Raw genomic sequence first — 25,032 nt, 5'->3', positions numbered from 1 at the left:
ACACTGCATCCACATAAACACGTTTTCTGCAAATGTAAAAAGTACCGTAAATACCAACCTTTGCCTGCAAATGTTAATGTTTTAAAGCACGATCTTTGCTTATGTGAGTTGAGATGACAGGCGAATAACTGTGAAATACCCAGAACGTTTCCTTACAACATTCACCTTGGTTGCTTCTAAAAACTTACAATTGGTTTTCCAGATCACTTTCGAGAAGAGCCGGTAGTGTCCTGCCTAGTGGCTAAGCTGAAGCGGTGGGTTCAGTGACTCGGAGCCTCGTACCCACACACCCAATGTCCCAGTGAGAAAGAAATGAAAGTACGGTATCGCTCACACTGGAAACAGCGATCATCAAGGAGCAGGAAGTAAGAAAAGTAATAGCGGTCCGGTCCGCAGAGGAGACCTATTCTCCTTCTCTCTCTCTTCTCGCTCTCTTTTTTTCCTCGAAAAGTGATCGCTTCATATCAGGAGACTTGCATCATTTTGCCTTATATATGTATATATGCGGCTTTTGGTTATATGCAGGATAGTTCTTTACTTTGCTATAACATTTCTGTATATTCAGTCTACTGGCTTCTATAGCATGTATAATATGCAGTAAAACAATGACTATAAAACCAAGTTCATAAACTGAAAAATACTGAGTAAGAAGCTGGCACTGGGGTAAGATAGATGTAATGGCCTTTTATAGGAAGATTTTCTGTCTTTATTAATGTTTTAAAATTGTTATTCTGTTGCCATATCTTAGTGCTTTATAACCTAGAATTTGAGTTGCTTATATAATAATAATAATAATAATAATAATAATAATAATAATAATAATGAAACTCTTTCTCTCCTTGGCTAAGATCAGAGCGCTCTCTGCTGGAATCCTTAAGTACTACGCCTTTCGGTTGTCACTGGGAGTTACAAAGTACAAGATGTACAGTCAGGGGGCGACTTTTTACTTGAACAGCGAAATCAACAGCCTAAGCATATATAAATAGCAGGGCTGCACGATGATTTTAAGTACTACGATTCCCTCGTGCAGTCCAAAGATGTGAGGTTAAGCTAATCTGTCTCCATATTATGAATAGTGTGTGTGTATGTGATGTGATGGATTGCACTCAAGCAGGGTGTATCCTTGTGTCACGCCCTCTGCTGTCTCAATACACATCCATCCATTTTTTTTAACTGTTTGTCCTATTAAGAGACACAGGGGGTCTGGAGCCCATGGGCGCAAGGCAGGGAACAACCCAAGATGGGGCGCCAACCCCTCGCAGGGCACGCACACACACACACACACACACACGGGCAATTTGATAACGTCAATTAACCTCAGCATGTTTCTGGACTGTGGGGGGAAACCAGAGTACCCAGAGGAAACCCCAATGATATGGGGAGAACATGCAAACTCCACACACACAGGGCCACGGTGGAGACTTGAACCCTGGTCCCAGAGGTGTGAGATAACAGTACTAACCACTGCACCATTGTGCCACCCCACTGCCTGGATAATGCAAAATACATACAGGTATATTTGATAATGACAATTAACAACTATGTTACTCGTTTATATATTTACTATACTGTACTTCTTAATTGCTGTTTAGGCTATACCAGGGGTCATCAACAAGGTGCCCGTGGGCACCAGGATGCCCCCAAGGACCACATGAGTCACCCGCGGACCTGTTCTGAAAATAGCACAACTCATCAGTGAGCAGCATCTACAATTTAATTTTATCCTGTTGCTATTCTTCTTTAATCACATTTGCATTTATTTAGATTTGAAAATGACAATATCTAAAAAAGCATTTAAAACATGTTTATTATACATGAAGGTTAGATAAGTTTAGGAGGCCGTTTCAAACTGGCAGCCCTTCGTATGGCTCAGTACCCGTGAAGTAGCTCTCAGTTTCAAAAAGGTTAGTGACCCCTGGGCTAAACTATATTGCCTAGGTGTGTAGAAGGCTATATCATCGGGTGGCCATCCTTATCCGCAAAGGGCCAGTGTGTATGCAGGCTTTTGGGATAACCTATAGGTCAACTGGCCAAACCCTGGTGTGAGGACTCTTCAGCAAATCAGTCCTCTAATTATTAATCTAATTAGGGAATTGCAGTGAAAACCTTTATACACAGTGGCTGTTTCTGGATAAGATTGGCCACCCCTGCACTATCAGGGTTTCTTAAGATTTGAACAAGTTAAATTTAAGACTTTTTAAGACCTCTTTAAGACCATTATGAATGCAACATATATTTCACATTAATACGGGCAAAAATGTATGAAGGATATGAAGGAAAATCAGAGTCCCAGAATTATTTGCAACGTAATTTACTCACATTCAACATGAACATTCAGCTTATTTTGATGAGAGGAGACGCCACGTTACCCCACATCACCACACACCAGCTGGGCATGCGGCGATAACATTCTGACCAGGCTACACAGTTTGCAGCTAATGGTTAGCAGCTAATGGTTAGCAGGTAGCGCTTATTGCTTCCGTGTTGGTTTCATTTTGTAGTTCTGTTAAAGGGTGATCAATACATTTTTCCATGAGACACATTTAAAAGCGAGAATTAAGTTAATGCAACTTTATATAAGTACAGTAAGCCCCACATACCCATGGGTGATACACATATAACGTGATTTTTGTGTACATACATGTGGTAAAGTTTAATTGAGATATTATGCACAGTAAGACACTATCAACATTAAATACAGTAATAATGAAGTACATTGAACATTATACAGTACTGTGTAGTACCTTACTGCACTCTCAGATGAAAGGGATTCTGACATTTTTGCCTCATTCTCAAGACACGGTATAGCAATGAAAATATATCATGCATCGAGGGATGTCGATAACGGAGCCATGAAAATTATGCTTTTTATACCCCTCAACTGATGAAGGTCAGGTCAGGTCAGATCAGGTCAGGTTAGGGAGCATTCACTGGTACAGGGTGTTGCCACACCAACCACATGACAAAACACCATGGGTGTCTCCCTGGACTGGTCCAGCCACCCAAGTCCTCAGCAATGAGCATCCAGCGATCCGGTGTTCTGCCCTTTTTTATAACCGACAGAAACTGCTTCCAAGCGCTACAGCACATGCGTAAGTCAGCAGTACGCCATAGGTCGCTAAAGTCAGATTGTTTCTGTTCATATTCTGTTGATATTACGTGCATTAAACAAATCGTGGTGATTGTTATTATACTGTTTATATTCCGAATCCTGTTAATATGGGACCAGATTTTACCATTAAACTTGAGGGTACATGTGTATTTGTTTTGCTTGTTGAGACTACTTAAAACGGTGGCCTTTGTTTCAGTTAAAGCAGAAATTATTAAAATTATTTAAATAGAAACGTAAATCTCATTAGTCGAGTTACCTGGAACTATATTTGTTCGATACAGAAGCATTACAGTGTGTTTTCAGAGCGAGGTCTGCATCTCCACATCTTATGAGTCAAGAAAGGCGAGTTGTGTTTACTGATGTAAGAAAGTTTTTATTACATGATTGTACTACCACTGAAAAGTAGAATTAGGTGATCAGTGTTGACACACCACAGCACAAAGTGCACAACAATGAAATGTGTCCTCTGCATTTAACCCATATGTGACATCATGACATAGCAGGGAGCAGCTAATTCAGTGCCCGGGGAGCAGTACCCTACTCAGGGTACCTCAGTGGTGATTTGCTGGTCAGGGATTTGAACCAGGTAGCAGTTTCTGGCAGCATAAAATGTAAAATTGCTACCCCCTTTCAAAGTATAGGAAAGTTAGCATTCTTATACAAATGTCCATTCCAAACTATGGGTATGACGTAAGTGACACTCCCTCACAATGCAGGTAATGTGCCTCATTCGGGACTCCCTGAGCATCCAAAGTCAAAGCAGTGGTAACCAAGGGTTCTCAAAGGAGTTCGGTCTTCATCTCAGGTCACTGGGTAGTGTCCAGTGATAAAGGAACATTGGAAAAAACATGGGCTGCTCTTACACATTTTACAACAAAAATATTGTATCATATACCTGTACATAACTTGTAATAGGAAATTTTTGTTAAAAATATCTTAGCCCATTGTGGCCTGTCTGCGTGTGGCGCATAATTTTAAACCGTCAGTACTTTTTAATCTTTTTTTTCGGACCGCAGTAAACTACAGATAACTGAAACCACGGATTCCACTGTAACCCCATCCATCCATCCATCCATTATCTACCGCTTAAACGAGGTCGGGTCGCAGTCTAAGCGGGGAAACGCAGACTTCCATCTCCCCGGCCACGTCATCCAGCTCCTCTGGGGAAATCCCGAGGACTTCCCAGGCCAGCCGAGAGACACAGTCCCTCCAGCGTGTCCTGGGTTTTCCCCGGGGCCTCCTCACAGTGTAACGTTGACTTAAAAAACCAATCAGTTTTTAAGACCTGTCTGTATTCCATTTACGACATTTAAGCCCTCACGTTCAGGCTGAATTCTAGCCTTTTTAAGGAGCCTTGGAAAGTCTGACTACGATGTTCTTATACTGGCGAAATCGCCTTACGACACATTTCTCACAGGCGCGTCCCTGTCGTTAAGTGATGGGGGGCCCAGGCTGACATGGGTTGGGGGGGCCTACGTGAGCTATTTTTTGGAGCCGAAAGAGAAACGAGGGAGAAGTAAAAACGATGGAACATCAATCATATGCAATCCAAACGCGGGTCGTCGGCAGTAAAACTTACCGATCAGGGTGGGGGGCGGGAGTGCTGTCAGTAAAATTCGACGATCTGGGGGGAGGGGGGTGTGCCAGCTTTTGCTATAGTTAGTCTTGAATTTTTGCAGACGTTCGTTTAATAATTGTGTTCTTTCCACGTCTGTTTGTAATTTGTTAACCACTATAGCGGGACAGTAGTCTCTTATCTTTGATGTTCTCTTCTTCTGTCACAGTACTTCGTGCCGGGTCGCGTGGCAGCAAAAAAACCGTTAGGCTCCGGTGTTACACGAAAGTCTCGAGTAGAATAGTCCATTACAGCCGGGACGGGGGGCAACTTTGTCTGCCACTAAAATGCACATAACAGATATTTGCTATAATTTTAAATGATCGTATTATGTTATATCCATAAATGTAACTGAAGGAAATTTTGTCTTCATGAGGCCCCCAGTTTTCGGGGGGCCCTGGCAGCTGCCTACCCCCCCCTTATGGTAAGTCCGCCCCTGAGCGACACATGGCTATACTGATTCTGCCAAGTGAAACTGCATCGTACGTACATTATTTCTACTATGTATAGGCTGTGTAATTATCATATCATTCCTGGTTTTACTGTATGTTAGTGTTATTTTAGGTTTGATGTGTTGCGTGGCATGATTTGGTCGGTTACTTTTTTCGGCTTGGAAACGTTTTCCCATATAAATTAAGGGTAATTGCTTTTTCGCTAGTGGTATCGAGTGAGGGGCGGCATGGTGGTTAGCACTGTTGCCTCACATCACTGGGACCTGGGTTCGAGTCTCCGCCTGGGTCACATGTGTGTGGAGTTTGCATGTTGTCGTCGTGGGGTTTCTTCCGGTTGCTGAGGTAATTGGTGTAAAAATTTGTATGTTTGCTTGTAACTGGGGCTGTACCCTCAAGGGTCTGCCAATTTTACCATTAGCTGCAGGTAAATACACATTTTAAGGACCCCAAGGAACATTTTTATACCATTGGGGGGTACATTACTGTTGTTTGTACCTAGGGGATGTTCCTCAGAGTCCATTTCTGCACCTTAAATTAGACTAAAATGTGCATTTACTTACAGCTAAGGTACAAGAGGCAGACTCATTAGGATGCTGTTTCAATTAACCTTTATCTTTTCATTGTTTTTTGTATGTCTGTCCTGTGTGAGTATATTGAGAGTGATGAAAAACCAGAGACAAATTCCTTGTATGTGTAAACATACTTGGCCAGTAAAGATGATCCTGAAATTATTTTTTTTTGACAGCGTATGGAGCAGCTATGAAAAAAAGACTCCTTTCAAAAGCTCAGGACCTTCTGTGCTCCTATAAGGAAAATGGTGGAAAATAAAGTTTTGCTGTGCAGAGAATTAAGGCTGCAAGCTTGATGTAACAAAGCAACAACCTTAAAGATACTCTGAAGGATACTGGCTGCCTAACTGGGGTGAGGTACCTGGTCACGTGGCCTTCCATTCGCACGTTGCATATTTAATATGTAAATGTGATTAATTCAGTATCTGGTTCCATGTAATGTATTTTTTTTTCTTTATAAAAACATCCAAGTAGGAATAGGTGTAGAAAATCAAAATTATCAGGTAAGCATTTTTCGCTGCATGTTTCTGGATACATAGCCTTAGTTTGAGCATTATTTTATCAGTGTTGTGAAGAACAGAGATTCGAAGACCCAGTGTGTTGGAGACGAGGATTTTATTTAGCAAGGGAATAGGCAAATTGAACGTGAATCATTGGGCTGGGATCGCTGTCGGGGGTCTCCGGGCATGGATGGTCGAGAACCGGGGGGATCAATCCTACAAACACAGGAGAAATTTGTGATGAGTCCGGGGGGGTGCGAGGGATTCGGACGGGCTGGAAAGACAATGGGCGGGAGAGATCGGGCAAGACGAAAGACACTAGAAACCCACTCAATAAGTGCCTCACACTGAGTGAGAGAGTCAACAGGGTTAAGTACTAAGCAGGACAGGTGCATCATGTTCAGTGCCTTGATTCTGCCGTGTTCACACGCGGGACGTGACAGTTGTGGTGTTCAGTGTGGGGTATTTCAAGTAATTCAACAAAACTGCAACGTGATTAACAATTAGCACGTTCAGCAACTGTTTGGTACATTATATGATCAGTGTAAAGGAATCACGTGACCCCCGAAAACCCTTAAATCTGAGTTGTATAATTGGAGAGTAAGAGTGTATTTTTATTGACTTTGTCATTAGAGAAGAAAAATGATGTAGCTGAACATTTGCGAGGCTGATGCATGCTGCCCCCCATACTTACCAAAATTGTAAATAATTAAAAAAATATTTCTTGCCCATAAAAAGTATCAGATATTATTGAAGTGAAATCTGGTAAAATGCATAAAAGGTCTTTACTGTTAATGGGAAATTTCATATTTTCTTTGGAGCAGAAGGCATGAAATCACTATAATAGAGCTTTGCGCTTTCACTAAATACCATGAAAAGCATGAAACTCCAGTGTTCACCTCTGAATTTGGCTTTTGATGTTTTTTTTACTAGCACTAGTGATGCTACCTAGCAAGCATGGACTGCCATTAATTACAGTACAAACATCCCTTATAAGGACAGGCCTGCAGACACGTAGCCACATTTCAAAAAACGTGTTAGAAACCTCCCTGAGAATTTTTTTGGTCCCGACCAGGAACTTAACAAGGTAGTAAAACTGTGAGTTTGAATTTCCCTCAAAATGTGTATTGCGGTCTGTGAAATCTATAGAGGGACGCCCCCACCGGTGAAATTTACCCCAACGACCTATAGGTAGGGTTGCCAGATCCCCCAAGGAATTTATGTCTGGCTACGGGCCTGGCCTTATGTGTTGGTGTCCATGACCCGTTCAGGTGCACAAGGCAAGACTTCTGTTTGGAATCTTTCAAAATGTTCACATACAGCATTGGTGGGAAGGAGAAACTAGGACTATACGTTTTGATACAGCCCACATTTTTGCCTTTTCATCCTCCAGGGAATAAAAAGCAACGCAATGAATCACTTTATCCACTGGTTTTATTTTTTTCCACTTCGATCTCTTCTCTGTGATTGTATAATTTCAGCTCTGCAATGTGAAAAACACCTCAACTGACACACATTCACAGAGCATTGCCCCCTGAAGGTGTTCTGACTTGCTGGCAGAAGAAAGTCACTTATATTCCGGTTCACTAGATACATCGTGTCACTTTTGAAAAGCTCATCATTAGGATACTGTTTCAATTAACCCCTAAATCTTCTACTGCCAAACCATGTTGCTGACATGCCTGTGTTCCAGTGAGGGCATGATTTGTTAATATACAGACTCAGAGGCTTTAAGACCCAAGTCTGGCTCTGGTCAACAAGGTGATAACACACGAATACAAGGCAAGTGGAAATGTAGAATTCAAAATCCACTACTGCTTGTTTTTAATATTTTTTTTTCCTTGTAGATGCCGGTACAGATATTGAGTGCGTCACTGGCAATTGCTCTTTGACATTTGGCAGTTAAACAAAGACGAGGAAGTTGGTTGCTACTTCTGAGAAGCAAGTAGAGAATCCAGAACTGTCTGCGTTGCCCCACGTGCCCTGGCTTACGGCGGAGCCGACGCTGGCTTTCAACCAGATGTTGACGAGCGGGCCGAGCCTTCAGGTGTAGCCGTCGCCCGTGAGAGCCTTTCGCCTTGCAGGGGCCCTGAGACGCCCAGCCTGCTGCCCGCCAACAAACCGAACTCCCTCGCCATTAGCTGAAGAAATCCACGGTGAGTGCATACAGGGTCCTGTCCCATTCTTTAATCTGCTGTGGGAATCTGACAGCATGTCTTCATATACTCAGTGAAATGCTGTCAAACACAAACCACTTAAAATAAAGCATCAGAAAAGGTCAAATGTCTGGATTATTTACCTGTCAAGCTAATTTTATTTTTAAAACCAAACCCTATAAGTATCCTATTATAATTACTGATTATTTAACACGCATCCGCAGTTGAATAGCATGGCTATAATTTCTAACTGTAAAAGACTAACTTTGTCCTCCATTTTGCCTTCATGAAACCTGAACTTAAAGCACCTAACGAATATTGCTAATATAAGCAATAATATCTAAGCAATATTATATTAACTACTGCTTTCATTAAACATTTTTAAACCACATCATGTTATGATTTTTAATACTACTGTGCCTTTATGTTATTTTCATATGAATAATATAGCAAATGAGAAAATATGCGTTTATATGTTTCAGTGTATTTAATGCTTTAAATTGCAGGCAAGATTTCAAAAGCAACCCTGCTTGTTACATAAAGGAGACCAAAAATAAAAATAGATCATTTTTGGGCAAAATGCTACAACACGTCAATTATATAATGTAGCCCAGAGACAGTAGTTGTAAACATGAAATACATATCCTTTGTGTTCAGGTTCTCACATGACATTTTCATGCTTTATTGATAATTGCGGATTTTCATGTGATAACTTCAGTAAACAACAGGAATAGCTGAAATTACAATGGCTTATTATATTCAGTTTGTGTAACTTTTAGCCGAAGTTAAGAAAACCCATTGAATAAACAATACGGCACAGTTTTTGAGTGTTACATATTTTTTATTTGCCTGAAGCTTGAGGGAAATCATAATTAAAATCATAATTGGACTGTGACATATTACAGCATTTTCAAATCCAATTTACCTTCTAATTCGAAAGAGCCATTTTAAGGCAAATGTTTTCACCAAAAGTGTGTGTGATTAATATTTTTTCTTTGCCAGTATAATCAAAACACATTTGCAAACTGTAAATCGGTTCAATACACAGATATAAAATAATTCCCCTGAGCAAAGTGTGGATGCCTGTTATGTTTGAATGAAGAGACGAGATATTAGCATGACTCAGATAATTGGGCTCCTTTAATATCGACTGACTGCAACTTTCTGATTGATACATTTGAGGAATAAGAATACAGCACTACAGAGCATAAAGCAAGGGAAATATATAATGTAACAGCCGTTTGATAGATGACCATTAAAGGGAGGAATGCGGGGGCAGATTTTAATAATCATCTACGTGTTGGAAAAATTTGCTTCTGGTTTTGGTTTCCGTTGAAACAGATTTAGGTATGAGTTTGTTTATAGGCCTAAGCAGTGTCGATAACATATACTGAGAACAAATAAATTAAGAAATAAACACTGATAGTAAGTGTTTATTTTTTACATAGTCCCCTTTCAAGAAATTACCTTGTCTATGTCCGCAAAATCGGACGAGTCACGGCATTATAAGCTAGATCAAGAAGTTGGCAATGATCCGGTGTATTTTGTCTGAGATATGTAAGCACAAAATGCATGGCTACTGAGGAATATGTGTGAATTTCTTTTATATAAATGGCAATACACAGATAATACTGTCCTGCATGCAAAATGTGGAGCAGGTGGTTACATCAGGAGCAGACTTGTAAAAAAAACAACATATCCTCAGATGTTTTTATCTTTACTGCTGGTGTCATTATTTAGGTAGAAATCAAGCGTCTGCCATAAGTACTCTGTTACAATGTAATCCTACAATTTATGATGTACTGTTTTAAAATTGGGTTTCTTATTATCTGGCCCTTACAAAATGCACGGCTGTAAAAGTTAACTTTTTTTTTTTAAAGGGAAAATCTTACTCATGCAATGGGCCTGATTCTTGCACATTTCTTGTGCTGGAATGTGGGATGTTTAACCTTTAAAGCCTCAAGCTGCCGCTCATAGATCCACAGAGCAACACCAATTAGAGCACAGGAAAAGTGTCTATGCTCAGAGATGCTATCGCTGCCCCCTGTATATTTTGCCTCTCGACTGTAGGCTCAGTGGAGCTGAAAACCATTTCTTTCAAGATGAACTCTGGGCATCTAGTCTCTGTGCTTTGCTGTTAGGTATGTTGGCTGCATTTTCTGTTTTGTGACCCTGATTGCTAAGAGGAAATGACATGTTAGTTGTTTAGTTGAAAAACTGTGCATGATTTAATACTTTCTTCATTTCTCTAGTTTACAGAATACACTGGTGCAAGAATTAGGGCTTCAAGGTATTTTTTTTCTTTATGGTACATACTGTAGGTAATGATGCATAGAAGTACTCTATATATACACAAAGATATACAAATAACAAGTAAATGTCATTTAAACATTTTACTTTTTCTAAACAATGTAAAAATTATACCAAAACAAAAAATATTTAATGCATAGTCGAATTTAGGACAATAGTGGTCAAATACAGAAGGCTTGCAGAGGTTTAGCGCTGTATGGATGTTAAAGGTATCCAGCGTCATGTAGTAGGCAGAAATTTAGTCATTTAAGAAGTTTACAAGTTATATGGGTGCATGAAGTTAAAAAAAAAGTTTTCCAACGCAGTGAAAAAGAGCAAGTGCAGCACTTTCTCCCCGCTGTCTGACCAGCGCCGTGCACAATCTTCGTACCTCTAACCACAGTGCAACAGTCGTTGACTTTCAGACGATACACATTTTATTTAGTGGAATGGAGGAAATTGTAAAAGGTCGGAATAATCGCGCTATACCAAAATAAGGCAGAATAACACAACTGAGAGGTAAGGATGGAAAATTTATGTCAAAACGGTCGTGCCTTTTCACTCTCACTGCGCTAATGAGAGAGTGAGTTTCGACTTGGTTCACAGACATGAGGTGATCTGTTTTTCTTGCCACACAGACTTTATCTTATTCCTATTTTTACAGCTACAGCAATTATATCTCCAATTATTGTTTTCCCCTAGAAATTTATTCTAGTCTTGGATCCTGACCATCTTGTTTTTCTAATTTTTTTTTTCCAGCATATGTCAAATTTAGCTACTTGAAACTTCTTCCATAGAGTGTTTAGTGTGTAGGCATATTGTCTAAAAGAGCTCCTCCAGTCTCAAACACCTTCATAGTGCAGAAACCTGCCACACATCTCTACCTCTTGGTCTCCTCGCTCCTTTGCTGTGGCCAGAGGTTGCTGTTCTGTAAGGTGCTCTTTAGCCAGATGTGTTATACAGTTGCCTTTGCTTTTGTTGTGGCTGTGGTGGGCTCTCTGTCAGGACCTCCCTCATGAATGCAGGCAGGATTATTGGCTGCAGCAGCCCTGCCTGGGCTCTGCTTGACTGCAGCTGGTGGGTAGAGAGCCCAGCTCAGTCCGTAGAGACCTTTGCCACGGGAACCAGCGCTGGTTGGAACCCTTGACTCTAAAAGAGAGCAAATCCTCACATCCTGCTAACAACTAAAGGAATTCTTCCTGTAGTGTTTCTACAAATCACAATAACAATAATACTGTGTATGTTAGTCAGAATAACATTTTTATTATTGGTCTTGATCTGCAAATAAGTTTGAAGCAACTTCTACATCTTGCCGTTTTCCTTTCTGTTGGGTATATTACGCAGTGGTTCAGGTAAATTTGTGTGAAAACTTCCCTTTCGCTATAATTCCACATCCTTCACCAGTTCCCTACCACCACACTTTGTGTATTTGTTACTTATGTAATTGTGGCGATCTGTACCAGGCCGAGGTCAGCATCACGGCGGACATTTTGATCAAAATGCTTTTTTACATAGTATTTAAAAACAAGTCTCGCTACGGACACTTTTGTCTGGGTATGGAGAACTCGAGGATCCCGGTTCGGCGGAGTTAAAAAGTCCACTAATGTCCACAAGCTATTGAGAAGACTAGCGGCACTGGAGATGTGAATGTCACAGAGACTCGAGCTGATCGTGAGAGTGGAGAGCAGAAGGGCACGAGCAGGACCCTTCATTAGCCTGCAAGCCCTTTAGTTCCTGAATCCTGAATGAATCCTAAAGAAATTCAATGGTTTTACAACCTTCAGCTTCTTCTTGTCCTGTCTGGTGCAAAAACTACACATCCAGCAGCCATTGGCAAAAGCGGGCGCCAAAGATGAAAGGGTGTTCATTTGTTTCTGGGATTTTGTTGGGCCAATAAAAGCAGCTTCTACTACTATAACAAATGAAAAATACTACAATAGTTAGGCTGCTCAGTTGTTCTAAAATATAAATCACAGACAGCAGTACATTCATATATACATTAGTCGACAGAGACAGCCAGTACCAAATTATAATGACATATAATGAAAGTTAAAAGGAATAATGAGCTATAATCTTCTAATGTTTGACGCAGGGGAATGGTTGCCTTTTCAAGCTTCAGTAGAGCACGGAAAAGCAATCATGATTTGTGGTATAAAAGTTTTCCAAGTCTTTTCTCTTTCCCACATGCACGGCCTAGATTTGTTCACCACCGCTCTTATAGGAACGCCAAGGTCAGTGCATGTCTTATTTCAAAACATACGCACAATTATCTTTACAACATGCACTATTTTGACGTATTTATTCTACAGCAGTATAAACTGACACTTTACCTAAGAGCGTGTTTTTAGTAATTTATAAAACATTCATAACAAATAATACATTCACAAGGCATTATAAACATGGCTATAAATATTTATCAAAAGGCATAACACATTATAACCATGTATATTATGCATTATGACTGTCTTATGAAGCTCTCATCTATAATGCACTATAGATACATTTATAATGCAGTACAAAGCATCCTTAATGCTTATACTGACTATTATAATGCATTATAATGCCTCTGGAAGGCGTATTTTATGCTGCTATAAGGTACAGGAACTTATTTAATGCATTTTGACTGATGGCCCTCTGTGTTTTTGATCCCTGTATTTGTTGCTTTTGTGCACCTGGCTCCATACTTGCATTCTGCTAGCGACTTCCAGACTGTAATCTGATTGAAGACGCCTGTTTTCCTCTGATAAAACAGTTTTGACGTCTCTCTGCGCCACTTGAACACTGAGACATTTTCCATTCTCTATCAGCTTAATCTTCGCTGTCTACATGTTAATACTTTTCACGCTGTTTTGCACTTATTTGTGGTTTACACGAATTTTGGGTATTTTAGCCGAAATTTGATGAGGATATTACATAATATTTAGCAGAAACAGTAAATAAAATAACCCCCCGTTAAAAGAATTTATTTCATTGATCAAGGTATTTGGGACTAAGTTGAATTTTAAATGAAAATTTAAAATAGCCGTATTTAGTGTTTAATGTGATTTTTACATAATGTTTTTCCATAAAATTCTACATTTAAATTTCTCAAGGCATATCATCTCAAGTGTTTTATTGTAATTATGTTACTGAAATTGTATTACAGATATATCTTTATTATATCAAAGGTATTAATGCCCAATACAATTTCAGTTAGGCAATTACATTTAAACGGCACTTTGGAGCCTGTCGCCCAGGTACTTCGTCTCACTGCCTGGTAAATGCGTCTTGGCATCTCCCTGACATGGTGCTAAAGACCTGCAGTTGTCTGTTGTAGAAGCCATGGAATGCTGAAGAGACACCTGCAGTAGAGCGCGGAGCTCTACGATGAGGAGAAGCCGTGAGGGGGCGGATGCTCAGCTTCCTGTTTTGCGGCTGTGTTCCTTCGCGCCCGACAGTCCTAGTTAATGCAGTGCAACGCAAAACGTTTGGTTTCTCAGCGCATCGTGTGCAACACAGAAAAACATGCCATGTGCTCTAGCTACCAGCAAGGCAAGACCATGCCTTTGATAATAGCGGAAAGTTCCCACCGGGGTTGTTTTTACAGTCTCACATGCAACTTTGTCACAATCTGCTAAACATCCATGTAAAAGTCAACTTAGTGAATGAAAGGTTTTGCTTAATTTCTGTATTTCTGACAGCTCGTCTGCGTCTCTTTTGCTCCCCCTCCCACATTTTATCCAGGCATAGCGGTGAGCGGAATACACGTCCATCATATTCATTGTGCACCAACGTATCCCCAGCACAGACAAGCCCATTCCTCTGCTGAGGTGCAGCCTCTCCGCACTCCTGACGGACAGAGACCCTGACTGACAGTCACGCAGGCTCGCTATGATAGACCAAGCCTCTGAGCTGCCCTTCTACTATGGCAGCATCAGCCGTGCCGACGCGGAGGAGCAGCTGAAGCTGGCAGGGATGTCGGACGGGCTCTTCTTGCTGCGACAGTGCCTGCGCAGCCTGGGCGGCTACGTGCTGTCCATCGTGTGGAACCTGCAGTTCTATCACTACTCCGTGGAGAAGCAGCTCAACGGCACCTATTGCATCTCAGGCGGCAAGGCGCACTGCGGCCCAGCTGAGCTCTGCGAGTACTACAGCAAGGACGCAGACGGGCTGGTGTGCAGCCTGCGCAAGCCGTGCCTGCGCAACCCCGACATGCCCATCCGCCTGGGCATCTTCGACAGCCTGAGGGACAACATGATGCGCGAGTACGTGCGGCATACCTGGAACCTGGAGGTGAGGCCTCTTCCCCACTGATGCGTTGCTGCTGCATCGCTGCTGTGTCACTTAGGGATCCCCCTCATCCAGCTGCTTTGCCTGGTGCAACAGTGGCCATTTTTAACGAGTCGCAAAGTGAAAATTCGTACTTGTAGTTACTGGTCCAAGCTGACGTGGCACCCCAGGCATCACACCCCCCCCCCCCGTCCGAGGCAAACTGAAAATGACTGTCCCAAGCAGCCGCCTATATTGCCAAAAAGATTGACCAGATTGGAGTAGCTATCAGGATTGACTGGGATCCCCTCCCATGCCCTGGAATTTCTGGGATAGGGTCCATGCATATGGCGACCATCTACCCTGCATGGAAGATGGATGGCTGGATTATCAGAGCAGAAATATAGATGGCAAAATAATTCATCCATTTTCTGTAACCGCTGGTCCCACTCAGGGTTGCCGGGGGCTCAGAGCAAATCCCGGAGGGGACGCAAGGCAGATGGCAAAATAATGAACACGCAAATATACCAAGTTATTAATTCTCGCTCTTACACTGAAGGTACAAAACCCAAGTCAGAGGAGGACTCTGCCCCCTACTGGATTTGTTCTGTCCATCATTCGTATGTCGTTCCACTTACCCGTCTTCAGGGGAGTAGCTGGATATAGGCCACTGTTGCCCCCCTAATAAGGCTGACACTTTTACAATAGATATAATTCGGTGGAGGTGTGTTTCCCAAGCATGTAAATGATCATTTTTCATATTCAGGGGCACATATAAAGTGCTGCCCCCCCCAAATCTGCCAGGGTCCCCATGTCCCTGCGACGCGCCTGACTGTCTTTATGGGTGGGGTGTGATTTGTCCTCAGGGCGAGGCCATGGAGCAGGCCATCATCAGCCAGGCCCCGCAGCTCGAGAAGCTGATCGCCACCACTGCCCACGAGAAGATGCCTTGGTACCATGGCAAGATCTCGCGCATGGAGGGCGAGCGTCGCCTTTACTCCGGGGTGCAGCCCGACGGAAAATTCTTGTGAGCTCAATAATAATAATAATAATCCTTTGTTTGCCATTTGCACAAGTATGATTACAGGCACATTAAAGTTTTTCTCTCCACCTGCCCCGTCTTGCTCTCCATAGCTTGGGGCTCACAGCACAGGGTCAGGCAACATTTGGTGCCCCTGGACCTGGGGGGGGGTTAAGGGCCTTGCTCAAGGGCCCACAAACACGTGACATTTTTGCCGATGCCGAGATCTGAGCAGTGATTTTCCGATTACAGGCACAGATACTTAGCCCGCCGAGCCACTCACCTCCTTCGAGGCTTGTTACATAACGCCTCACTTCCTCTCAATCTTAGGTCAAGCACAACTTGTTTACGAGGTTGTGCAACAACACTGTCACGCTATTAGCTGAACACACCACTCTCTGTCCAAGCTGACTTTCATAGGCTATGAACCCATCATACACAGATATAGCTGCTTTCAAATACGTTCACTGTTTTAGGGTACAACAGAAAGTCCCTACTGGCAAGTGGTCACAAGTCAACCTACCTGACCTATACTCTGCCCATTTCTTTCAAAAGCATTGGAACTCGACATTGCCAGTTAGCATTATCTGCTAGTCACAGTGTCCACAAGTCAGCTTATCCAGCCAGCAAGTGCTGTGTGAAAATCATCTACATTTCACTCCTGCCTATCTATTGCCATTCAGAGTGAGAGAGAGAGAAGAATCTGGGACCTTCGCCCTTTCCATCATGTACGGCAAAACCGTCTATCATTACCAGATTCTGCTGGACAAGTCAGGGAAGTATTCTATGCCGGAGGGAACCAAGTTCGATACTGTTTGGCAGGTAAAATTCTCAGCCTTCATTAATCACAAATGATGAACGTGCCTGTGAGCCCACCGCTGACCTTGCTGCCTGGCCCCCCATGCCCATCCTCTAGCTGGTGGAGTATCTGAAGCTGAAGCTGGACGGCGTGGTGACGATTCTGCGGGAACCCTGCGTGAACCCCAACTGCACCGGTACCAGCGCCTGCTTTGGTTTGACCCATCTTTCGCTTTTAGACCACCGGATCTGCTACCGCTGTCCTACAAACGTTTTACTGATAAATGCCATGAGATTCAGCCAGATTTTCTAGAACACCATAGCTAAAGCAATTATCAGTGCTTGTTATTAAAATGAACCATGCTCACGTCGAGCCTTTCCTGTTTTTTTTTTCTCAAACTGATGCAGACGTTCCTGTTTTACCCACCGCAGTAAGTATTGGTGCCATGCAGATACGCTTTCCATTGGCATTGTGACAGTAAAGAGTGCATGAATAACCCAACGTCAAACCTTTCTCGCTCACTACAGAGACGGCTTCGTCCCAATGGATACACGCCGGCACCTGGAAGTCAGTTCCATACCCCGTCTCACCCTCAAATAACGTGAACCCCCGTATCTATTTTCTGGCTTTCACCCAATCGCCGCTGGGCACAATTACTCAGACAGACTTTCGTATAGCAGTTCATCTTAGGCCGTCTGTCTTATTTGCAATTCTTATATAAATAATTGGTAACCAACTGAAATAAATCTGTATAGGAATATCACCAATAGCAATCACATGGCTAGCTCAACACTGTTCCACGCATGGACTTATTATGTTAATGAATATAAAACATAATATAAAAAAAATAACAATATAAACATAAGGTCCTTATGGGGAGCTTTTATTTATAAGTACAATAGCTGAGCTGTTCTCAGTGTCTAACCAGCAATAATATTACACAGCTTCCATTCATGTGTCCACGTCTCCTAGAGGACAGCTCATTCGTCAGACTGATTTGCTTTGTGTGGCATCACTTGGTAATGCAGAAGAGCTTGAGATGTAGTTGTGTGTCCATGTGTAAATCGGCTTATGTATAGCACATTTCTTAGAAACTGGCTTGGAATAACGAAATTCCAAAAGGGTGGTATATTACTCCCTTAAAATATTAATGTAAAAAGTGTGTCTTCTTATGAAGAGGTCTCGAAAAATGTCCATGCATAGTTGCATTAAAAATCCCCCAAAACCCTCTTAAGTAACCGGCAGAGGAATCGGTGTTGAGCTTGACCTCCAGAGGCAGCCAGCAGGCTCACGCTCCCATTCAGGAGACTCACAGGTGGCTGTGATTCCCGCTCGCTCTCCAGTTCCCGCCGCTGCTGCTCCTATCGACCGGCGTCAGATGCCGATGGACACCAGTGTGTACGAGAGTCCCTACAGCGACCCTGAGGCTCTGAAGGAGAAGAAGCTGTTCCTCAAGAGGGACCAGCTGATGATCGACGAGGTGGAGCTGGGATCAGGCAACTTTGGCTGCGTCAGGAAAGGGGTGTATAAGATGAAAAAGTGAGGAGGGGTGGAGATGTGCGTTGTGGGGGGGGGGTTGTTTGACTACAGTAGTAATAAATATATATACAGGAAGTAGGTAAAAATGTGGATCAGACAAGCATGATCCATTTAACCTAGAAGAAGACATTACGTGTTTTGTGCTTACATATACAACTGTAGTCTTTAAGGGGATGAGATTTAGAACATATCTAGTGAGTGCCTGATTTATACCTGAAATACCTAGAGGTGCCACTCTACTTATGTACTGACTCTATAAAAGAAATGAACACTAAGGTACCTAACACTAACACTTCTTTGCCACAGTTTAATTCTCACTCGGCCTGACAGACTGGTGTTGATTGCTCCTTGTTATTTTCCACGCCAAGCCACAAATTTGTCCTTCTCTATATGTTCCTCCAGGAAGCAAATCGACGTAGCTATCAAGGTGCTAAAGAACGAAAATGAGAAGTCGGTGAAGGACGAAATGATGAAGGAGGCAGAGATCATGCACCAGCTGGACAATCCTTACATCGTTCGCATGATCGGGCTCTGTGAGGCAGAGCATCTCATGTTGGTGATGGAAATGGCACCTGCCGGGCCACTCAACAAGTTCCTGTCCACAAAGAAGTGAGTCCCACCTGCTAATCATGCAACTGAATCATGCCTGAACCATTTGCCGTTTACCATTTAAAGCTGCAGTCAGTTTTATTCTATATCACGGTTGACCACGAAAAAAAGTAGATTTTTAATATATCAGTTTAAACGTAGTTTACTATAATTACGTTGGTCGCATCTGTTACTGATAATATGTTTGCCCAGTTGCACACGGCCTGATTTTTTCAAGAGACTGACATGTGTGAGTCTGGCATGGTGCTGTCATGAATGACCAAGCATCTGCAAGAACCTTCCCAGCAGTATTATTCTGAGTTTCAGGCAAACTTTGGTTTCTTTAAAGTAAACCGGCATCTAGACATGAGAATAGCTATCCGCTTGAGTTCACGGCGCAATTTCAGTAGAGCAGGGAAGCAGAATTTGCTTTAGGATTTTTTGCTTTGTATTAGTAACACTGCAAACACGATTAGGAGAGGTGTATGGGAAAGATAAGGCAATGTATCTATCAGCGTGTCTGGATAACAAAACCTAAGAGATGCTCAATTGCACCGAAAAAATAGATATGTAAAATAAATTAAAAATTTTTAATAGGACTGCATCATAACAATCATGATGAAATAAATTCCATGTTCTCTACTACCAAGTACAGTCACATATCCGTAACGATAAACCCATAGCGTTAAACACACCTATAGCTGTTTCTTTCTTTTAGCCTGGCCTGAATATCCTGACAAAAACGTCTTAAATGTCACACGGAGATTAACTTGTGGAGGTGGTTTCTCACTTGTTGTGTACACACAGTCAGATGATAGTCTCACAGGAGACAGCATGTTGGATGTGTTTGCAGCAACATATCCGAACTCGGTATAACAGAGCCGACAGACAGTCTTGGTCGTAGTTAGTCTCTCCAGTGTTTGTGTAATTTATTGGGAAGTCAAAATGTTCCCCGACTTCTGATTTAAGTGACGTTGGAGGATCTTTGAACTCTGTAGCACTAGCGCTAACCAACTCTCAGCCACAATTACCATAATATTTTCCATGTTGAGCATCTACTCATGAATTTAGGTTTCACCCGTGTCAAGAAATGTACTCATTTGTTTCGCTGAGCGTACCGAACTGAAAAGGATGTAACTGAACCGCACATGGCGGATAACTGTACTATTACAGCCCTTGTCTTTAAATGCGGAACCTGAAATGCTCTTTAGCAAAAACTATTTAAAAATCACAATGCTTATAGAATTCGAAGGACCCGCCACTAGTGCTTACCTATGAGCACTATTACACATTTATTTGTGTAGAAATGCTTTTATCCAGAGTGACATACAGATGAGAAAGCAGGTAAAGGTTTTGGGTGAAGCCCTCGATTTTGACTTTAAGCATTGAGTTCCACAGTAATAAGCTGGAGGTACGGTGCAGGGAGATAGCTGCATAAGTGCTACCACGCAGAAGTATGAATGAAAAGGAGAGATAGTAATGTCTACAGCAGGGGCAGGCAACCCTAATCCTAGAGTGCTGGTGTCCTGCAGGTTTTCTAACCTACTTGGTCTCTGATGAACCACAACTGATCTCAGGCAGGTAGCAAAGGTGGGTTATTCAGGTCCAGAGAGTAAAACTCCAGACCAAGATTTTGTTTCAAACATCCAGTTCAGTACTCTGTGACTGTGACTCTTTATACTCAACTGGTTGGTTGAAACAAAACCTTGGTATTGACTTCTACTCTCTGGACCTAAATTACCTACCTCTGGCTCATAGTAACTCATCAAGTAGGATTGAAAACCTGCCGGATACCAGCACCTCAGGATCAGGGTCACCTTCCACCGGCTTATAGGAACTAGCAAAGTTACTGTTGGTCCAGTCATGTGTGGTGTCTCTTTAATTCTCAGAGAGCAACTCAACATGGAGAACGTGGTGGAGCTAATGCACCAGGTCTCCTTGGGCATGTTGTATTTGGAAGAAAACAACTTTGTGCACAGGGACCTGGCCGCACGTAACGTTCTGCTGGTGAACCAGCACTACGCCAAGATCAGTGACTTCGGCCTCTCCAAGGCCCTGGGAGCCAACGACAGCTATTACAAGGTGCGGCCACAAGGCGGGGTTGTCGTCTCTTTTCCCCGACGTTCTATTTTGTTCTACGTGTACTTCCCGTCTTTGCTGTCCTAACCTGAAAAAAGAATTGCCTTCCTTTGTCCTCCATCGGAACACGCGTGGACGCATGTGTAGGCTCGCACAGCAGGGAAGTGGCCGTTGAAGTGGTACGCCCCGGAGTGCATCAACTTCCACAAGTTCTCCAGCAAGAGTGATGTCTGGAGTTTCGGCATCACCATGTGGGAAGCCTTTTCTTATGGGGGGAAACCTTATAAGGTATGGCTATGAAAGTACGAGCTAACAGTAAATAACTCAACATATCTTATATTAATATAAGCAGTTGCCACTTTGTCCTTCGCGGTTTCAAAATATCGTGGGGTCAGCATTAGATGGGAATTTTTTTGAGAGTTTTGCAAAAGCTGCAGATGACACGCGAAGGCCAGCAGACGACATATAAAATGTTTAGTGATTCATGCATAGATACATGTAGGGTGCTGGTTTGCGTGTTTACGGCACCCCTCGTAGTGAAGTCTCACAGTGATCTTTGTGTCTCACAGTGGTATCTCATGTGTGTGTGTGTGTGTGTGTGTGCATATATATATATATAATTTAAAATTTTGCCAGGTGTCCCATTATCACAATACTCACCCAATATGTATATAAAATATATGTAATATATGTATCTATATAAAATCTTGATGATTCTTGGTGACTCTTGGTGACTCTTGATGATTCTTGGTGACTCTTGGTGATTCTTGGTGACTCTTGGTGATTCTTGGTGACTCTTGATGATTCTTGGTGACTCTTGCCCTTGCCTTTGACAGAAAATGAAGGGTCCTGAGGTCATCAGTTTCATAGAGAGTGGGACTCGCATGGATTGTCCCACTGGGTGTCCAGACGTGATGTATGCTCTGATGAAAGACTGCTGGACATACAAGTGAGACCCTTTGTTAACCTTTCATTGTATTGACATGTAGGCTGATTCATGCTTCCATATCATTCATCAATTGCAGAGAGACTCTTCGTAATGATTTTGATTGAAACAGAATGAATGTCTAATGAAGTACAGTCAGTTCTGCTACAATGTGTGACATCACACCATGAATCGATTGATATATTAGTACCGAAGTCCAATGCAACGCAGAATCGCATTTGTATTTGTGCAATTTTTAGTTGCAGAGAAAAGCACTACTCAAACTACAACACGATACAGTCTTAGCAAGAAATACTACTTGCATGTAAAAATAGCTAATCCAAGTAAACGATAGTGGTGTCTGATTCATGCATGAATCATTCTTTTGAACCGATTCTTTTCAGTCCCTGGAAAAATTGCAGTGTGAAAATTCAGGGAATACTGTAAACTTCTTTGACAGTTTTACTATGTACTTTCACAGTTCCACTATGAAACGTTCATAGTTGAACTGTAAACTACAGTATAAGAATAATTAAGGTATAACTGTAAACATCACAGTTTTACTGTGAACTTTCACTGTGCATTTTTTGTCTTGGGTGAATCGGTCAATCCAGTTTTCATATCTAAAAGACTCAAGCTTTTTGAACATCCGTGCATTGCACAGGTTAAAATGATAGATTCTAAAAATCTGAAAATATTTGATAAATTATCATATAAAAACCATGGCCATCCACATGCCGTAATCCGTTGTCTTTGTGCTGTGTACGCGCCCGCCCGCACGGTTGCCTTCCGCATGCCGTAATCCGTTGTCTTTGTGCTGTGTATGCGCCCGCCTGCACGGTGGCCCTCAACATGCCGTAATCTGTTGTCTTTGTGCTATGTACGTGCCCGTCCTCACGGTTGCCCTCCGCATGCCGTAATCCGTTGTCTGTGCTATGTACACGCCCGCCCGCACGGTGGCCCTCAACATGCCGTAATCCGTTGTCTTTGTGCTATGTACGCGCCCGTCCTCACGGTTGCCCTCCGCATGCCGTAATCCGTTGTCTGTGCTATGTACACGCCCGCCCGCACGGTGGCCCTCAACATGCCGTAATCCGTTGTCTTTGTGCTATGTACGCGCCCGTCCTCACGGTTGCCCTCCGCATGCCGTAATCCGTTGTCTTTGTGCTATGTACGCGCCCGGCCGCACGACGGCCCTCCACATGCCATAGTCCATTGTCTTTGTGCTGTGTACGCGTCCGCCCGCACGGTGGCTACTCCTGAGTCTCGGCTATCGACAAGTTAGTGAGTTAGACACGTTTACTTGAAGTTACTTGACAATTCTCATGAGACCCAAAAGACCCATAAGAGATGTTTATGATGTAATTTCTTAATGTATTACTATTGTTTGTTATTTAAAATGGATATAATTATATTATTGGCTACTGGTATCACTGTCTTTTTATTTAATTCTTTTTTTTGGCCTAAGTTACTAAATTTTGGAGTTGCATTCCCCTAACTCTGTTTTACCCACTGGATATGTGCCCTTTACTATGCAATTGCAGTGAAAGCAAGGTTTTTGACGAAGGTATTAATTGTGTTGTAGCAGGACTGACTGTATGATGAATGAATGTGGCAATGAATTGAAATCTCAACCTTTTACCTCCAGGCATGAAGAGAGGCCTGGTTTTGTCAAGGTCGAGGAACGCATGCGGACATACTACTACTCCATATCCAAAAAGACCACTGCAAGCACTGAGGCAGGAGCTTCTGCTGAAGCAGCGGAACCATAGACCAGGACTTAGAGCCAGTCTGGCTTTTGGCCTGTCCACCAATTACGCAGCTTGATGCTATGATTAGCCTGTTCTTCAGCTGTAACCTATGCTGTGTAAAACTGTAGCATTGGCTAGACCAACGAACGCTGTGTTGATTGAACAGAAGGCTTGTGCATTCAATGAAAGTTCTATTTGTTTTGTCCGTACTTATTATGGGGTGGTAAAGGTGACTTGGTTAGGCATTGAGTAAGGCTAAGGAACAAAATGTATTGTGAATTGGTAATCTCAGTGTTTTAATGTTATATTGTTTCAAGCAGTTTTGCTAAGACCGACCTAGCAGGAGAATAAGTGTAAATGAAGTTTATTGACAGTTCAAATACTTCTCTTTCACAAAATGTCAGTAAAATTATTACCTATTAACTTACAAGTGTTGTAACAGCGACATCTGCTGGTCGATAATGAAGAATTGCACCTTAGCAACAGGCAAACTATACTGTACAGCATTGCTTTTAGTGTCCATCCATATTTGTAGGATGAATGTTGATGAACGAATCGAATATTTACTGTATTATGAATGTGCATTATAGGTATTTTAAGGTAGGACCAATAATCTCCTGTAATAGATTATCCGAAATAAAAACTTAATCTTTATTAGTGTGCTGACAGCATTGCGTAAGAAAGGTGTTGCTTTTTGGTAAAAAAAAAAAAAAACTTTGACAACTGTAGTCCAGAATTCATAAATCGCTCTAATGTTGCTATTTTTATATTTGAGCTGTTTTAATTAGATGGGTACGTTTGCATTTGTTTTCAAGTTTTTTCCTTGTATTTGATAACATTTAAATAAAATGCTTAAATTTGTGTATTTCGTTCGCATAATGTTTCGTTCATTTAAACTACAGAATTCCACCCTAAGCGAATTTGTATCCTGCTATATTACAATCTGTAGCACCGGCTATGTATGTAAAATTTGGTTGTTCTATCTACGTGGCGCAGACACTGTAGCGTCCTCGTACAGTCCAAGGACATATGCGGGTAAGTTAGCTCGAGCCTCGAATCTACCCATGATATGTGATTCGGGATATTACAGTGTGGGCTTTGGGTCACCGAGATTCCGCGTTGAAGAAGCTAGTACAACTATCGTGGATGGATGGATATGTGAGCCCATGAAGGACACATTTTGACTAATAAATTAGTTAGGTTTCAACACATACATAAATGAAACAATTTCCTAGAGTACCTAAGTATCATTAACCGGATTTGAAAATGTAAGAGTAATTTCCGCTTTGATCATAAATCGTTTAATCAATTTTCACAGCAAAGGAACTGCAAATGGAGATAAATTTCACAGTAATGAGAAATGTAGCCCACGAAATCAAGAGTGATGTG

General features: G+C 42.2%; 2 protein-coding genes across 11 annotated transcripts in view; one reads left to right on the top strand and one right to left on the bottom strand.

Annotated features, from left to right (window-relative positions):
* The window catches only part of adamts10 (ADAM metallopeptidase with thrombospondin type 1 motif, 10), a 47,243-nt gene extending 42,404 nt beyond the window's left edge, over positions 1–4,839 (bottom strand). Inside the window, exon 1 of one of the 3 annotated variants that reach the window (XM_023843695.2) lies at positions 4,692–4,839. The gene's annotated coding sequence lies outside the window, so the exon portion shown is untranslated. Of the gene's footprint in view, positions 1–58; positions 118–188; positions 334–4,691 lie in introns of those variants that run through there. The other 2 variants (XM_023843693.2, XM_072699429.1) reach the window with 2 other exon arrangements.
* Positions 4,840–4,922: 83 nt separating this feature from the next.
* On the top strand, positions 4,923–24,508 carry zap70 (zeta chain of T cell receptor associated protein kinase 70). Of its 8 annotated transcripts, none has more exons than XM_072699431.1 (15): positions 4,923–5,151; positions 5,925–6,100; positions 8,151–8,404; positions 14,417–14,965; positions 15,808–15,968; positions 16,646–16,784; positions 16,879–16,957; positions 17,169–17,191; positions 17,289–17,328; positions 18,105–18,300; positions 18,703–18,909; positions 20,778–20,970; positions 21,115–21,255; positions 21,804–21,916; positions 23,541–24,508. In XM_072699431.1, exons 4-15 carry the CDS (start codon positions 14,564–14,566, stop codon positions 23,662–23,664), a joined length of 1,818 nt encoding a protein of 605 aa, XP_072555532.1. In that variant the 5' UTR covers positions 4,923–5,151; positions 5,925–6,100; positions 8,151–8,404; positions 14,417–14,563; the 3' UTR covers positions 23,665–24,508. The 8 variants fall into 8 exon arrangements, with proteins under 8 accessions (XP_072555532.1, XP_072555531.1, XP_023699465.2 ...); XM_072699430.1 differs by having other exon boundaries at positions 8,096–8,404; XM_023843697.2 differs by lacking the exon at positions 4,923–5,151 and adding an exon at positions 5,162–5,209 and having other exon boundaries at positions 8,096–8,404.
* Positions 24,509–25,032: the final 524 nt, after the last annotated feature.

Source organism: Paramormyrops kingsleyae, chromosome 15 (genome assembly GCF_048594095.1).
Source record: "Paramormyrops kingsleyae isolate MSU_618 chromosome 15, PKINGS_0.4, whole genome shotgun sequence".
Lineage (NCBI taxonomy): Eukaryota > Metazoa > Chordata > Actinopteri > Osteoglossiformes > Mormyridae > Paramormyrops > Paramormyrops kingsleyae.
The sequence above is the reverse complement of the archived record's forward strand: the minus strand, read 5'-3'. Positions and strand labels throughout refer to the sequence as shown.